Source organism: Choloepus didactylus, chromosome 18, assembly GCF_015220235.1.
Source record: "Choloepus didactylus isolate mChoDid1 chromosome 18, mChoDid1.pri, whole genome shotgun sequence".
NCBI lineage: Eukaryota > Metazoa > Chordata > Mammalia > Pilosa > Megalonychidae > Choloepus > Choloepus didactylus.
In genome coordinates this window covers 10,444,053-10,459,577 of record NC_051324.1, presented here as the reverse complement: position 1 = coordinate 10,459,577, position 15,525 = coordinate 10,444,053, and the positions used below count along the sequence as shown (strand labels likewise).

Below are 15,525 nucleotides of genomic sequence, written 5' to 3'. Positions count from 1 at the left end.
AGTAAGTTCATGTTTTTAACTTAGAAAACTTACAATGCAGTAAGTTAGTTATGCACACAGAATTAACTGAGGATTTCTTCAGCAAGAGATGTCACTTTAAAATCAGCAGTAGCCGTCACTCTAAAACTTTCAATAAAATAGTATAATTATACCAGCTGTGTTCTAAGTATTCCATCCACTGATGGCAATATCCCAGAGGGTCTAGGACCTAGGCCAATGCTTAAATTTTCACACACACACACACACACACACACACACGAATCACCCAGGTTTCTCGTTAAAATGCAGATTCTGATTCAGTAAGTGTGGAGTGGGATTCTGAGGCTCTGCCCTTCCAATGGTGGCACAACTGCTGGCCCTTGATGGACTATATCATCAAAGATGTTTACAGGATTTTACAATAGAATTCATGCCACAGAACAGGTGACGTCCAAGTATGGGACACAAGTTTAACATTGTGTAATGAGCATTTTTTTTTCAGTAATGCCAGTGTTTTCCTGGGACTGTAAAAATAACACAGGTAACATCAAAACTTTCAAACCTGCTACCTGTACCAAATGGCTCTCCCTTCTAACCTTGATAGGTCTTAATCAGGGGCCTCAGATAAATGCCCATTGGACCTTCTGAAACCTGCCCTGGCAGGTGAAGGGAGGTTCTGAAATGAAGACTCCTAATCTTTTGGCAGGGAGGCATCTCCATAATTATAGGAACATCGTGCCGGGAGTGGGGAGAAGTAGGCATATACCAGCACTCAAAACAAAACAAAACAAAAAAGGTTTATTTTTCTCAGCTCCCCTATATGCCTGAGAAGTGAGACTAACATGACACGAAAATTAGCCTCCTCTCCCGTTCCATCTTTTAAAAAAAAATTTCAAGCCATTGACATAGGATTGCTAAAATGGGACCTGTTGCTCCCACACGCGAAAGCTGTCCTGGAAAAAAGCCAAAGTCACAGCAAAGGAAACAGTCCTCTTCCCACAGCGACGTAGGCTTTGTTTGCATCAGCCCTGGGCCACTCCATTCTGAAGATGTAAGGCTGGCACAGTCAGTAGATGGGGGCGAGTTCGTCTAGGAGCCTCCCCAGCTCAGTATCAACAACTCCCAGGACGTTCCCTCCCGCCCTCGGCTCAACTCCCTCATGGCGCGCCAATCCCGGATCTGAGAGGGGGCGGTCGGGACACGAGCCCCCTGTACTAAAGCGCGCCCGAGGCTGCAGCTCCCACCTTCCTCCTGCCGTAGCTTCCCGGTTCCTCGGTTACAGCGTGCAGCGCGTCATGTGGGCAATGTCCTTGATCTCTGGACAGTACAGCACTGGGGGAACGAAGACGGGTTAGTGGCAGCAGGAGGATGCAACCGAAACCCGGCACCCCCTGCCCACGCCCCCCCCCCCGCCTCCACCCCGCGTGGCCCCTCACCGTTGCTAGGCAGCGGGCGGCGCCAGCGGCGCGCGGGAACCAGGACTTTGGCCCAGAGCCGCCGGAGCGCGCGCCACCCCGCGCCCCTGGGCTCCGCCCCCTCCTCGCTCGCCTCCTCCTCCTCGTCGTCTGCCTCTCGGCCTGCATCGCCGCTGTCCTTTGCCGGGCTCCCCGCCTCCTCCTGTCGGCACCTGGCCCGCGCCTTTTCCTCCAGCAGTGACCACACGCCCGGGTCGAGGGAGATCTCCGTGACCCCGCCGCGCGGGAGCGGGGTGGGCGCGCGGCAGAAAGGGCAGGTGACGGCGCGGCGCAGGCGCACCACGCGCGCGGCCGCCCCGCTCCCGTCGCCGCGCGCCGCCAGCTCGCGCAAGCAGGCGGTGCAGAGCGTGTGGCCGCAGCGGGCGCGCGCAGTCCCGGGCAGGCGGCGGGGCGCGCGGTCCCCGAGGTTGAAGGGCCGGTAGCAAATGCTGCAGTCCAGCTCGCTCCGCTCGGGAAAAGAGGGCACCCTCACCAGCAGCTGCATCGTGCCCGCCGCGGACTCGAAGGCGTTGCGTACGCGGCCAGCTGCGTGGACCGAACCGGCTAGGCCGTCCCTGTGGGCCGGCGCCGCGGCCTCTAGCCCCTTTTAACAGCGAGACCCCGCCCCTTCGAGGTGTCACACCTGGGCAGGCCACGCCCCACCGCGGCACGCGTTGGGGCGGGGAAGGCGCGAGGCCGGGAATGCCAGCGATGGCGAGGCGATGGCGGCGGCCCCGGCCATGCCAGCATTGGGGCCATGGGGGCACACCACCATTCCCCTCTCCACGTCTTCCTTTATCCCCCAGCACGTCGCCAGGGCCCCTTAGTTATCCCGTGTGCGAATCCCCAGGTCCCTTGTTGTGCCCCAGCCGTCAGCCATTGGCACACGTCTCCAAAGCCCCCCTAGACCTGTTCATTCAGTTGCTCACACTCTTTCACAACCCCACCCAAACAGATTTCTTAAACCAGGGACACTGCCCATTTTGCCTCACCTTTCCTGGGCTCCTGGATGTCTGAACCAATTCTGTACAGCAGGAGCTCTGGTTCTCATACACGACCTCCCTGTGTTCTTGTAAGGCTGCCTTCCCAAATTCCATTCTCCCCAAACTGTTCAACTCCAGCTGACATCTCAGCCTAAAGAGGGACGTAGAATCCAGGACCATGGCCTTAGGAATGCTGGGAATCCTTTCCTTCCGGAGTAGCCAGGCCTGGACACCCACACACTATGATGGCTCCAGCAAAGCGGCTCAGCGTGCAATGTGACTCAGGGGACTGACTTCCCCCACAGGTAAACAGGACATGGCACTCACAACCCACATTCCCTCCTGGTGTCACACCCAGACCCACATGCCTCCTCACCCTCCTCTCCTGGACCTGCCGCCCAGGTTCTGTCGTCCAGGGGTCGGAGCACAGACTGTGGAGCCAGCTGGCTTGACTTCAGTTACAACTCCACCACTTAAATTGAGAAACTTAGAGCAAGTTCTTCATTTCTGTGGACATTGGGTTCCTCCTCTGTAAAATGAGGATGATAATAGTGAGGATTGAATGAGTTTGTATATGTAAGGTGCTTAGACCAGTGTGAGATGACACAGTAAACACATTAGTATTAACTGTTATTAAGATTCTTCTCTGCCCCCAGCCTGTGTTGTGTTCATTTTAACTTCCCAACTCCCAACATTTGCGACACCCATCTCCTTTGGTCAATACAAATTAGCTTCCCTACACCCATAGCGTTTACTGGCTATATAACAGGAAATGTAGACATTGCTTTTTGTTTTTGTTTTCAACTAAATCTTGGAGAATCATTAGAACTTCGAGGGTAATCTTCTGTGAGGAGGTTTAGCAGGAAAAATGATTCTTTTTTTAAACAGACATTTCAGAACTTCCAAGTTGCTCTGTCCCTGTGGCCATTTGGGAAAAGCTAACTGCTTATTCCAGTTATGCTGTAGTAATTCAAAACTTTTTTGGACTTTCTCTTTGGAAAGATGTTCAGAGATCTCCTCACATCTTTTAATATTTTCAATTGGTGATAAGTCTTCATCTTCTAAGGTAGATTTGATTATATAAATGCTCCCAAGTGTTTAACAGACAAGGCCCCTCCAAGCTCCAGGCCTATCTGCAAACCAGCATCTCTTCCAGTGTGTCCTACCCCTTCCATTACCCAACTCCAGAAACCTAGGTGTCATCCTTGACATCGCCCTTGCCCTCACCTTCCTTGACCCACTCATCACCAAGCCCAGTTCATTTTGCTTCCTACATCTCTCTCTTCTCCACCTACGTCTCTCCACCTTCTACATACAACCTAGTCCAAACTGCTGTCATCTCTCACTTGGACCTCAGCAGGAGCCTCCTAACCAGTCTATCCACAGCCAGTCTGGCTCTCTTCAGGCTTCTCTCCACACTGATTATAGTGATCCTTCCAAACCTCAAACCCAAGCATGTCCTACCACACAACCCTTCTACTCTTGTTTAAACCCTTTAATGTGGCTGTAGTTTAATGGTCCCAAATTCCTTGGCAATGTGACATGATGCTTCTCCCATGAAGAACTGGAGTCTTTCTCTGTCCTCTCAATCCGGGCTGGTTACATGACTGCTTTGACCAGGAGAATGTGGCAGAAGTGATGCTATGTGAGTTCTGAAGCCTAGTCCTTCAGAGTGGCCTTGCAGCTCCTGCCTTTGACCCCTTGGAACACTGCCCTGAGACCACCATGGATGGGGAGGTGTAGACCACTGGAGGATGGGCCAATGGAGAAGAACTGAGGCGCCCCCGTGCCTACATCTCTCTCTTCTCTACCTACATCTCTCCACCTTCTACACACAGTCTATCCAGCCAAGAGCCAGCACTAAGTGCCAGAAATGCGAATGAGGCCCTCTTGATTTTCCAGCTCAGCAGACCTTCCAGCTGAATGCTGAAGTCCAGGTGAAAACAGCAGAGGAACTGCCGAGCCAACCCACAGCATCGTGAAAAAAAAGAATAAAGAGTTATTTTAAGTCACTAAGTATGGGGGTAATTTATTGCAGCAATAGCTGATATAAAGGACTTCCTATTGTCCTTAGGATAAAGATAATATTCCACAGTGCCCTGCCAGGCCCTCTGTGTTCTGAACTCACCAATGTCTCATATTCTGCTTCCATTCCCTCTTTAGACAACCTGGCTTTGATGACCCCTGGCTTGCACTTTCCCATCTGCCACCTTGCACATGCTAGCTCCCTCACCCTCTTGCTTTCACCTTATTAACATCTACTCCTCGTTCAGCTCTCAATGAACCTCACCCTGTCCAACACCCATCATCAACTCTGGTAGCACCGCATGACTTCCTCTGGACTTTGGACAACTGACATCTGTATTTGGGTCGTTATTTGATTGCTTGTCTCTCTCATCTGTGAGCTCCATGAAGGTTGTTCCAAGTCTGGTTTTGTTTACCACCATATCTCCGTGCCTGGCATAGGACCTGGCCTATGGTAGGGCTCAGTAAATAAATACTTGTTAAATTAGTGAGTGATTAATACAGTAAGTGGTGTTTATATACAAACGAAGTGTAACAATAAAGGGAGGTTTTGTACAAGGGTTTCTAAACTGCCCCTGAAGGTAATTCTAAGAGGAGTTTAAAATACGCATCCAGCAGTGGGGGAGGCATCATTAAAATTAGTGTATCATCCTCTAAGGTAACTGAGGAGAATACTATTTTGAATTTATGAATTCTTGAATGTTTGTCACAGAATAACTAATCATAGTTATTGCTTCTTTTATTTCCTCCACGGTCTTCCAGAAGGAGTAGATGATAGGGATGGATGTAAGTATTCATTAGTTGATCAGGTTGTTGCTAATCCAGTAAATGGCCTGCTGCTGACTTATGGAAATTGGTTTTACTCTGCTCTCCCAAGCTTTGGAATAAAGGAAGGGTGAGGATGGGTAGAGGGAAAAAGACAAGGTTGTCCTCAAAGAAGGCAAAGGAGCTCATTCTCTGCTGCCTTGAGATCTTTAAAAGAATAGCTGGAAGGAGCTAAATGACATGGTGAAACTATAACCTATAACATTCTTTGAAATTTGCTCTATAGCTACTCATTGAATTGTGCTTTGAAAGTCTTCACCTTTCTGTATGTACCCTATATTTCATAAGGAAAGAACTGAAACTGTAGAACTAACCCATAACAATATTTGAAATTACCTATATAACTGCTTGTTGAGCTGTACATCGAAAGTTAACACCTTTCTGTATGTATATTTTACGGTAATAGAAATAGCTTAAGTTGTTGAATTATGACCCATGACATTCTTTGAAATTTGCTAAGTACTTGTTAAATCGTGCTTTGAAAGTTATCACTGTTACGAATATGTGTTAAAGTTCAAAATAAAAAATGCATTAGAGAAAAAAAGCAAGGGCAAGGGTGTCAGACAGCTGCATCGTTCATAGGAAGAGGAGCTACAAAACCATAAATCCAGAACTTAGGGTTCTAAAGAGGAAAACTGGAGCCCGGGGTATCTGGAGCCTGGGTCCTGGATGAGAGAAGTGAGTAAGAGCAGAGCCTGGCTCACTGAGGGAAGGGAGCAGTGGAGAGAAAGCTGGCATCTGAAGTTTCTAACGGTAGGGGGCTAGAGGGCCATATCTGACGGACTGAGACCTTAACCCCCCAACTCCCTGCAATTTCAGACACTGTGAGGATCAAGCTGAGATTTTATTTACAGTTCCCTGGGATGTCTTACAGAAGAGGGGTCATAATTATTGCTTTAGGATTACTGCCAGGAGGAAGACTGCAATCCTCCCCTGCCAGGCAGGAAGCCCAACTCAGGGCTTAAAAGCCGATCCCCAGACCTTTTCAGGTCAGCCCCATGTCCCTGCCCTGTCACCATTTCCTGCGAAACATAGCCCAACTTTGTTTCCTGAGTGCCACCGTGGCCACGTTCCCCAGGCCAAGCTATACTCCTGCCATCAAATTTCCCTCTCCCTTCCTCAGCGCTGTGTCACCGTCCTCCGCAGGGACCACGTATGACACCAGTTCTAGTTGAAGCCCTTCTCCACCTGCTGGCTGGAAGGCAGGGTCCTGGTTTCCCCCAAGATCCCCATTTACTTCCTGCCAGGACCAGCCTGGCTTCCTTTTCGTACTGGATAACGTAGACGTCCCATGTCCTATGTCCCCAGACGACATCACAGCTCACTTCTTCTTAGGTTATTACCCCCCTGATGACGTTCCAAGGACCACTTTTGAGGTACCCCACGTGTTTCTTGGATCTCCTGTTTTTTCCTGGGCTTCGGCGATAGGCGGAAAGAGAGAAGGGAGCGAGACCAAGTGGCAGAGAGGGGACGGCCCAGGAGCTCATGCCCGGGATTAGCAAGAAGGCCTAAGAGGACGCGGCAGGGGGCGGGAGGACTACTTTCTCTCTTAAGCCTCACTGCGGAAAGATATGGCTTTGTTCATGCGCATCGCTACTCGAAGCCGGGACTCGTTGGTGGGCGGGGCCACCCTGGCCTTGGCTGCTGTGTGGAGGGATCCGGAGCGGGAGGGGAGCGGGAGGGGGGCGGTGGGGGGGGAGCGGCACTTGGGAGGGTGCAGCGGCCCCGGATTTGGGTCTCTGCGCTCCGACGGACTATTTCTTGGGATGAGGTTTGCTCCCCAGGAGTCCGTCTATCTCCAGCACCGTCTGCGGGGTCAGCTGGCTCAGCACCTGGAGAAGGGGGTGGTGGAGAGGGCAGTGCATGGGCTTCGAGGGCTGGAGGAAGCAGCACAGCAGAGCAAGCCCCAGGGAATGAGTCGCAGCTGGGCTCCTGCTTGGCCTTGTCACCCCGAGACCTCATCTGCAAAGTGATGACCTCAGAGGGCTACTCTGCCTGGACAGCGACACAGTGGCTTCTGGGGAAGGGGGCAGATAGGGGTTCTGCCTCGGAGCCCCCAGCTCACCTGGAGGGCGCCCAGGTGTTCTATCAGCTGCTCGGCACTGGACACTCCCAGCAAGACGGAGCTGACCCCCTCACTGCGGAGACACCACGCTGGGGCCAGAGAAGGAAGAAAAGAACAGATGAAGAAGAGTGAGCTTAGGATAGGTTTGGGAGCATCTCAGGTGGAGACAGGGCGCGATGTGTCTCACCAATAGCGAGCTGGGCCGGGGTGCAGCCCAGCTGGTGAGCGATGGGGAGAAGGTCCATGACTTTGGCTTGTTGCTTCTTGCCATCCTTACTCTGAGTTTTGTCCTTGAGCCACTGGTAGCCCTGGAGGCCAAGGAGAATCAACAAAAGACACCCACTCCTCCGCGCACACACACAAAACAGCCCAGATAGCCCAGTCCTGCCATCCTGAACTCCCAGATCTCACCTTGGTGGTGGCCCTGCAGGTTTCTGGGACTCGCCCATCATACTTGCTGGTAATGAGGCCACAGGCCAAAGGGGACCAGGTGACTGAGCCAACACCTAAGAAGAGGATTGGGTGTGGGCAAAGGGATCTAGGCCACAGGTGAGGCCCAGGGAAGGGTAAGGATATGGGGGGTTGCAAACCAATCTTGTGGTAGAGCTCTGGCAGCTGCATCTCCACCTTCTCCCTCTGAAACAGGTGGTGCTCAGCTTGTTCACACACTGGAGGAATCAGATTAAACTGTCTGGCCATGGAGTAGGCTTCCTGGGTTGGGGTAGGGAAGAGATGGGGTTCAGAGCACTCCCTCCATTTTCTTCTCCCCCACTTCCTCCCACCACGGAGTGGAGATTGGAGTGGCTGTGTGAAAAGTGGGAACAGGTTGTGGGACCGTGAGAGGGAGGTGGTATACTCACCAGGATCTCCGCTGCCCCCCATCGGGATGTCCCCCAGTATAAGGCCAGGCCCTGGTTGATGACATAAGTCATGGCTCGCACAATCTCTAGGCACATGGGAGAGGGAGACCCTCACTATCACCCCTGGGATCCAGCGCTCCAGATGTGCAGACCTCTGCCTTCCCCGCCATGACCCTGGCATCTCTGGAGTCTCTGTCCTTTGCCTCCCTCCCTATCCAAGTCCTGGGAACTAGGCCTCCACTGAGGAGCTTGGGAGGCCTCCTGGGCAAGGGCTGCTTCCTGCTGAGGGTTTGGAGGAACTGCTCAGTTTTGAAGGACTGTTGGGGTTAGGGCTGCTGCTTTTACCCTCCATAGGACTGTTGGGGTCTGAGCGATTGGCAAAGACGATGTCCACGTATCCCAGCTGGAGCCGTTCCAGGGATCCTCGCAAGCCTGGGCATGGGAGGGGGTGGGGAAAGGAAGGGAAGCACCACAGATCTCAGCCCATTTCCTGAGAATTCAGACCTTACCCCCTTGCCATGGCTGCCCGTATCCCAGCTCCGCTATTCAAAGTCTCCAGTCCAGAGCCAAAGAGAATGCTCTCAATGCCTCAGAGAGGTTTCTGTCCCCAGCCTTTTCACTCTGAACCACTTCTGGTTCCCAGCTTCTAATTCTTACCCTCAATGATGTGTTTGCGGCTTAAGCCTCGCTCAGTTTCTGCCCTGTAAGAAAAGGTCATTCACGGTGAATATGTGACAAAGGTGGGACACCAGGGCTGGCCTGGAGCCATGAGCAACTGGGATTGCATGGGGTCTCGTAGGCAGGTTGCAGACCTGGGGTGGCATATGTGGGGACAGCTGCCCCCATTCCCATCCAATATCCCTTCCCACATGCTTTGTAGTCAGCCTTCCTCCCCAGTTGGAGTGAGGCAGCCACTTACTGTCCTCCCCAAAAAATCTTGGTGGTGATGACATAGCTCGATCTCCTGGAAGAAAGAAAATGGGAGAACCAGCAAGAAAAGGACTTTGGGATGATCGTGTCCCCAGTGATCCCCCCAAACAGTCTCACCTCCAACCTTTGTTCTTGAGGATTTGCCTAGGGTTCTCTCAGCCCTGGAAAACAGACAATGTAAAGGTGCTGGCTCCACCAGTGTGGATCCGTTCCTTCCCCTGCTCCCCACCTTTCCCATCAACTATTTCCTCTCTTGTAAAGTAGAGAATAAAGCAGGAGCCCACTGGGCTGGACTAACTGGGAACTAGAGGTGTAATCATAGAGTTTTCATTCATTCACTCATTCAACAAATTTCTATCTATTGTGTATTTACTATGTACCAAGCCCTGTTGCCAGTGCTGAGGGGGTAGAATAGGATGAGGGAGAGGGACAGACTGTAGAGAATACTGTGTTGTCTGGATCCAACCATCTGGATTGCCTTCTCCCATCTCAAAGCCTCTGCAAATCCCACACATCCTCCAAAGCTTAGCTTGGATTCTGTGTCATGAATAAAATGTTCTCTTCATTGCCGCAGTCTGTGGTTGGTCCTTCTTGTCAGGCTTTTACTGGCTACACAATTATGAGCCTCCTTGTGACAAGTCCTAAGTTGTTATGGTGGACTAGTACTGGAAGGTTTTACTGTTCTCATCTTTCCTAACTCCCTGACTTTTTTGTTTGTTTAACCACTTAGACTGTGTGTGTTTTGAAGGCATGTTGACTGGTGCTGTGCTCTGTGTAGGAACTTAGGATGACATGGGGAAGAGCAAGACACATTCCATAGAAGGAGTCTCACAGTTAAGTGGCAAATATGGTCACATGAGCCCCCAGCTCCTCTCCTCCCAGATTGAGAAGACTTCAGCGTGTTTCAATACAAAGAAACCAGACCCAGCATTGGGTAGAGGATTGGGTAGAGACCTTGGGAATATTGTTGAAAGAATATGTGAACAAATAACTGTTTATCTATTGTCTCCATTCCCTCCTATTGCATTGAAGATATGCCACCCAGTCTGTGTTAGAGAGAAGTATAAAGTGCTCTGGGAGTTCAGGGGGCTAGTGACCAACTTTGGGAGTTGGATGAAAGCTTCTTGGAGGAGCTGAAATTTGAACTAAGTCTTGAAGATTAGTAGACATGTTTGCCAGATGGAGAAGAGGGATAGGTAGATGATCCTAGGTGTGAAGCCGCAGGGTATGATATGGTGTGGTGTGTTTGAAAATTCAACTTTGTAATCATCATATAGTTGCAGATAATTGATGCCCAGGATATACTTGTTGGTTTTATTTTATTTTAATGGCATAGCATGCCTACTGCCCTCTCAGAGAGGAACTGATATTGGGACTACAACTCCCACAAAGCTTTGGGGGCCCATCTGCTGAAAGGGTGAAACACAGTGTTCTCAGAATTCCCACGGTTCCCCAGAGGGAAAACCAACCCCTGATGTCCTCTCAGCCTTCCAGATATAACTTAGCTCTTCACCCAGACCTTACTTTCCTGCCGCGTACACTTCGGCGGTGTCAAACAGGTTTACGCCGTGCTCATAGGCTAGCGTCAGAACATCCTCGGCTGTCTAGGGAGGTGACAGAAGTTCAGATCAACCTCTGGCCTCTCAGTTACTTCGCTCGCTGCACTCCACCCCAACATACCCCCACCCTGGTCTCCGTGTTCTCTCTTCTTTCCCCATCCTCAGGTCCACCATTCCCCATGCTTGTTGCCCAACCCCCATCCAAGACAAGTCCATCTCCCCTTCCCTGGTTCCCTCACAGCCCCTCACCCTGCTTCAGGTCCCATCACTTATACCTCATCAGAGATCTGAGAGCCAAATGTGACCCAGGTACCTGCAGGAGAGAAGCAGGACACGTGAGAATGGCAGGAAGCAGACCATGAAAGAATGCCCCCTTCCCTTAATTCTCATTCTCTATAACTCACCCAAGCCAAGACAGGATACACGAAGACCAGACTTTCCCAGGTTCCTGCAGGATACAGAAAAAGCAGGAGGAGGTAAAGCCTCCATTGGGGGCTTATCAGCCCCCAGCTCCTCTCCTCTCAGACTGAGAAGACTTCAGGGTGTTTCAATACAAAGAAACCAGACCCAGGATTGGGTAGAGGACTGGGTAGAGACCCTGGGAATATTGTTGAAAGCATATGTGAACAAATAACTGTTTCTCTAGAGCCACTATCCATTGTCTCCATTCCCTCCTATTGCATTGAAGATATGCCATCCGGTTTGTGTTTCCCCCCTGTGTTTCTTCTGGATGGGATCTTATCTGTGTCCTTGCTGGGATGCGTGGAGTGTGTGTGTGTGGGGGGGGGCTGGAAAGATGTGACTGATTGCGATGTGCATAAGAGAACAAACCCTCAGACAGAGAGTGCTGTGCCAATGGGCAGACATCAAGGTGGAAAAGGTAAACCAAGTCAAGTCCTGGTACTCAGGCAGGCAAGGGTCCCCAGATAGGCTAGGCAGATGGGCAGATGGACCTCTAACAAAGGCAGATAGGAGACCCTGGTGGGGAGTATGACAGGAAAGCCCAGTTCCCCCTCTCCCCTACGCTCTCCCCTATTGGCTTGTGAAGTCTCCCACCCAGAGAACCCCCTCCTCCTGAGACCCCCCACTAGGCAGTTGGCTCAGCTTCCCAATCCCCCATGGAGGGGATCCCATTCTACAAGTGACAAAGCCAGGTCAGATCAGTGACCTCAGCTCACGGCTCACTCCTAGCAGGCGTCCCTCTCATCTCAGCTGCGAGCTGGGAGAGCCCCTGATCTGCGGTTCTCTGAGATAAAAGTCAGCGGCATTCCAGTTCCCGGGCCCCACCGGCCCCTAGCCCTCAGCATGGGGTTGAGAGTTGTGGACATCCTTCCCCTGTGCGCCGCTACCCCTCCCCCAACCCCAAGAAAGGTCACTGAAGGGGTCCTTGGGGCAGGTGGGGGCAGTATCTGGGTCAGTCACCCCAAGCAGGCCAGAGTGAGAAGGCTTTCCCCTCCCTCCTCTCCCCAGGACGCAGAGCCAAGGACACTTGATCTGAGGGGGGCGCAGCCTGGGGATCCGTGCATCCCCCGCCCTTCTGGCAGCGCCCGGACCTGACAGGACCCGGTCAAGCTTGGTGAACTTTCTCCTCTCGTAGCCAGGGGTATCGACGGAAACCAAGGGATGGACCACGTATCGGAGGGCCGGTAACGGGAGGAAAAGAAGGAATGAACCCGGACCTTCTTCGCGAAGTTTGAGGGGGTCCTGGCGGCCGTCCCAGGAAGCCTCAGGGGTCCGGGAGGGGAAGCGGATGGTGCAGGCTGCCGGCCGCCCCCGTACCTGTATTTCATGCCAGTGCCTCGGCCGGTGCTCTCTCGAAGGGCTCCCGCGGTCGCTGGGGGTCGATGGACCAGTGCGGCTCGGGCCTTGGGCCCCAGCCCTCCTCCCCCCGTGGGATTCCCGTGCCCCTCGCCGATCGGCCCGCTATTACCGCCCCCGGGGCCCGGCCGGGGGCCGCACAGACGGTCCTCGATGCTCCGGCTGCGCAGGTTCTGCTCGGTACATGCGATGGACACCTGCATGCCGGCTGCCCGGGGGTGGAGAGGGGTCTCCGAAGGGGCGGGAGGAGGAGGGAGCCGGGCAGCCGGCGGGCGGACACCCGGGGGCGCAGCCGGGAGAGTCCTGGGAGAGCGCGAGGGCCGAGAAGGCTGCGGCGGGAGCCGCCGGGCAGGATGGGGGCCGCGGGGGCGGGCTGCTGGAGGTCGTGGGGTTTGCGGCGGGAGGGGACAAACCGGGGGGCGCCGGGAATGGAGATGTTCGGGTGTGGGGGACACTAGCGAGGGAGTAGGAGAGGCCAATGGATGAGGGTCAAGGTGGAGCGCGGTCCCAGGAGGGCAGGGACCCAGGGACCAGGGGGGCGGAAGAGAGGAGCCACCTCAAGCCGAACCGCAGCGGGACCCGCTGGGTTCCCAGCAGTGTCCGCAGCGAACCCAGCACATCAACATGCAGGCACCGCCCCCTAATCTGCATAGGCCCGCCCGCCTCTCGGCCAAACCTGCCGCTCATCTGCATAAGCCCCGCCTGCCGGAGGCGCGGCGGCTCCAGGTCTAGGTTCCCAGGAGCGAGAAACGGAGCGGGATCTCGGCTCTTTCTGGGACTGGTAGCAGGTCAGCGTCCCTCCAGCACGGTGGTTCTCAACCGGGAGGGCTTTCGTCACCCAGGGGACATTTAGCAATGTCTGGAGACATTTTTAACGGTCATAACTTGGAGGGGGGAGTGCTACTGGTGTCTGGTTAGCGGAGGTGAGGGATGTTGCTGAGATCCCACGATACGGAGGACTGCTCCTCACAACAAAGAACTATCCATCCCCAAATGTCGATAGTGCCGCTGTTGAGAAACACATCGGCAAAGCCTCTTTGCAGGCCTCAGGGGGTGAAGACCAGCCCACTCAAACTGACACACTCAGGCCACGGAGGCAACAAAAAGTTTATTCTGTATCTCTCGCTGCTTCAGGAAGCAAAGGGGATAAAACCGGAGACAGGGCTTGCTTTGGAGGTGTAGGGGCTTCTGCGGGCTTCCTTCCGGGACACAGTCTGTTGCCCTGAAAGGGCCGTGGTGGGCCCCTTGCAGAGGCAGTTCTCAGGTGACACATTAGGAAAGGCCCCAGGCAGACACGAGTTTTCCCAAGGGGTGGGGGTCCAGAAGGTTCCTTCAGCCAGCCCGGGCCGAGAAGAAGGGCAGAGAGCGGACATAGGAGTCCAGCCGGGAGCGGAAGAGTTCACTTTGCACAGTTTGGCCCAACGGGCACAGGGGGTTCTTCACCACCAGCTCCACATACAGCTATTGGGAGGAAGGGGAGAGAGGAGGGTGTTAGAGCTGGACTTGGAACACTTCTCGTTGTTCCCAACTCCAAACCTAGCATAACCTCGGGACTCCTGTGGTGGTGCTGGTGTTGGTGAATGCACAAGGACTAAGAACTGTGAGCCAACCCCTCCCTGAGGAGAAACCGGTGGTGGGAATGTTTAAGAACCTAAAGGCCCCAGATAAAACTCTGACTTCAGTAGAGATATAATGCCTTAGGATTAGAGCAGGATGCTGAGGGGGTCTTGTGGCCATGGCTGTTGGGGAGCTTTGGGGGAAGGGTCCCCGGGGCTGGCACTGACCGCACTGTAGATGTGATGCAGCACATCTCGGATGGGTCCCACGCCCAAGTCAGTATTCATGACAACCTTAATCCCAGTGGGTGTCTCGTAGTAATGGAGTTTGTAACGGCTAGTTTGGAAGGCCAAGAAGCCGTCTTTCCTGCAGAAACGAGGAGGATGTTAAGAAAGTGGAGCTGAATCTCTCTTAAAGAGATACTTTCGATCCCCTCAGGGTCGACTCCCTCTGCCTCTAAATGCACCCTGCTTGTAGGAGCTCGCTTGAGTGAGGACACCTCCCATCTTCACCTCTCAAATTAGCAACACCCCCTCCTCTCCGCAGCCTCACTTCCTTTTAAGTCCCTCTATCTTCAGACCTTTCCCATCGCCCTTCCTATCAGCTCCAGTCCTCTCCCTCCGGACTCAGCCTCTCTCTAAGTCCCCTTCTTTTCTCTGGAAGCCAATGTCCCTCCACTCCATAAAGTTTCCTCCAACCCCAAATGCCCAAAGGTAGCCCTCCTTCTCTCAACATCCCCTCTAACTCCGCGTACATGTCTAGCGGGGACATCTTGCTGACAAACGAGCGGATAGAGAACAGCATTCCGTACATCAGCTTGTACTCCTGGAGGGAGAAGAGCAGAGTTAGCGCTCGGTCGTTGAGGGAGACGGGGTAAGGGTGAGGATTCAGAGAGAAGGGGCCGGGACTATGTGCATTTGGAGAGACGAGGCCACCCGGGCTGCGCCGGGGGCCTCTGCGTCACCTCCTCCTTGGGGATCCCCGCTTGCTTCTTGCGGTGCCACTCGCTGTAGTGCAGACACACTCCATTCCGGTCAAACAGATACAGGTTGTGGACAGTCATCTGCAGAGCAGAGAGTGTGAGGTTCGCTCCGCGACCGCCCCCAATCCGTAGGCTCTGGATCTCGGCCCCAGATCCCTCCCCCGAAGCGGCTACCCCTCCCCTGGACTCACCGGAACTGCTCCCAGTGCCCGTCACAAGCCACTTCCGGCTTCCGCGGAGCTGGGCCCCTCCGGGACCTCACGCAGCGGCTCCCGGGCAATAACTCCGCCCCCGCATCTCCGCCAGACTCCGCCTTCCTCCCGCAGCCAATCCGTGGCCGCCGGAGCCGCGCACGCGTAACCAGGCTCCCTGCCTGCAGGAGTGGCGCGAGCGTTGGATGCGCTGGCTGGAGGGCCGGTGACGTCAGCAAGGCGAGGCGGGGCTGCGGACGGTGGGCGGAGGCGGCCAACGGTTTTGAGCGCAGAGAA

The 15,525-nt window shown here is 53.8% G+C and overlaps 3 protein-coding genes across 4 annotated transcripts; all 3 read right to left on the bottom strand.

The window, feature by feature from the left end:
- Positions 1-751: 751 nt before the first annotated feature.
- RNF227 (ring finger protein 227) lies at positions 752-1,997 on the bottom strand. The gene is made up of 2 exons (XM_037810868.1): positions 1,416-1,997; positions 752-1,311 (listed from the first exon to the last, which is right to left on the bottom strand). The coding sequence occupies exons 1-2, from the start codon at positions 1,936-1,938 to the stop codon at positions 1,256-1,258; spliced, it is 579 nt and encodes a 192-aa protein (XP_037666796.1). The 5' UTR covers positions 1,939-1,997; the 3' UTR covers positions 752-1,255.
- Positions 1,998-6,961: 4,964 nt separating this feature from the next.
- KCNAB3 (potassium voltage-gated channel subfamily A regulatory beta subunit 3) lies at positions 6,962-13,152 on the bottom strand. The gene is given in 15 exon segments (XM_037808892.1): positions 6,962-7,098; positions 7,332-7,420; positions 7,519-7,639; positions 7,743-7,837; positions 7,922-8,042; positions 8,192-8,277; positions 8,537-8,623; positions 8,849-8,892; positions 9,111-9,155; positions 9,239-9,263; positions 9,266-9,282; positions 10,646-10,725; positions 10,956-10,993; positions 11,085-11,128; positions 12,460-13,152. Coding segments are annotated over 15 exon segments (1,212 nt in total). The 5' UTR covers positions 12,702-13,152; the 3' UTR covers positions 6,962-7,020.
- Positions 13,153-13,586: 434 nt separating this feature from the next.
- On the bottom strand, positions 13,587-15,335 carry TRAPPC1 (trafficking protein particle complex 1). 2 transcript variants are annotated; one of them, XM_037808895.1, is made up of 5 exons: positions 15,229-15,335; positions 15,020-15,118; positions 14,810-14,880; positions 14,283-14,421; positions 13,587-13,959 (listed from the first exon to the last, which is right to left on the bottom strand). In XM_037808895.1, the coding sequence occupies exons 2-5, from the start codon at positions 15,116-15,118 to the stop codon at positions 13,831-13,833; spliced, it is 438 nt and encodes a 145-aa protein (XP_037664823.1). In that variant the 5' UTR covers positions 15,229-15,335; the 3' UTR covers positions 13,587-13,830. The 2 variants fall into 2 exon arrangements, with proteins under 2 accessions (XP_037664823.1, XP_037664822.1); XM_037808894.1 differs by lacking the exon at positions 15,229-15,335 and having other exon boundaries at positions 15,020-15,205.
- Positions 15,336-15,525: the final 190 nt, after the last annotated feature.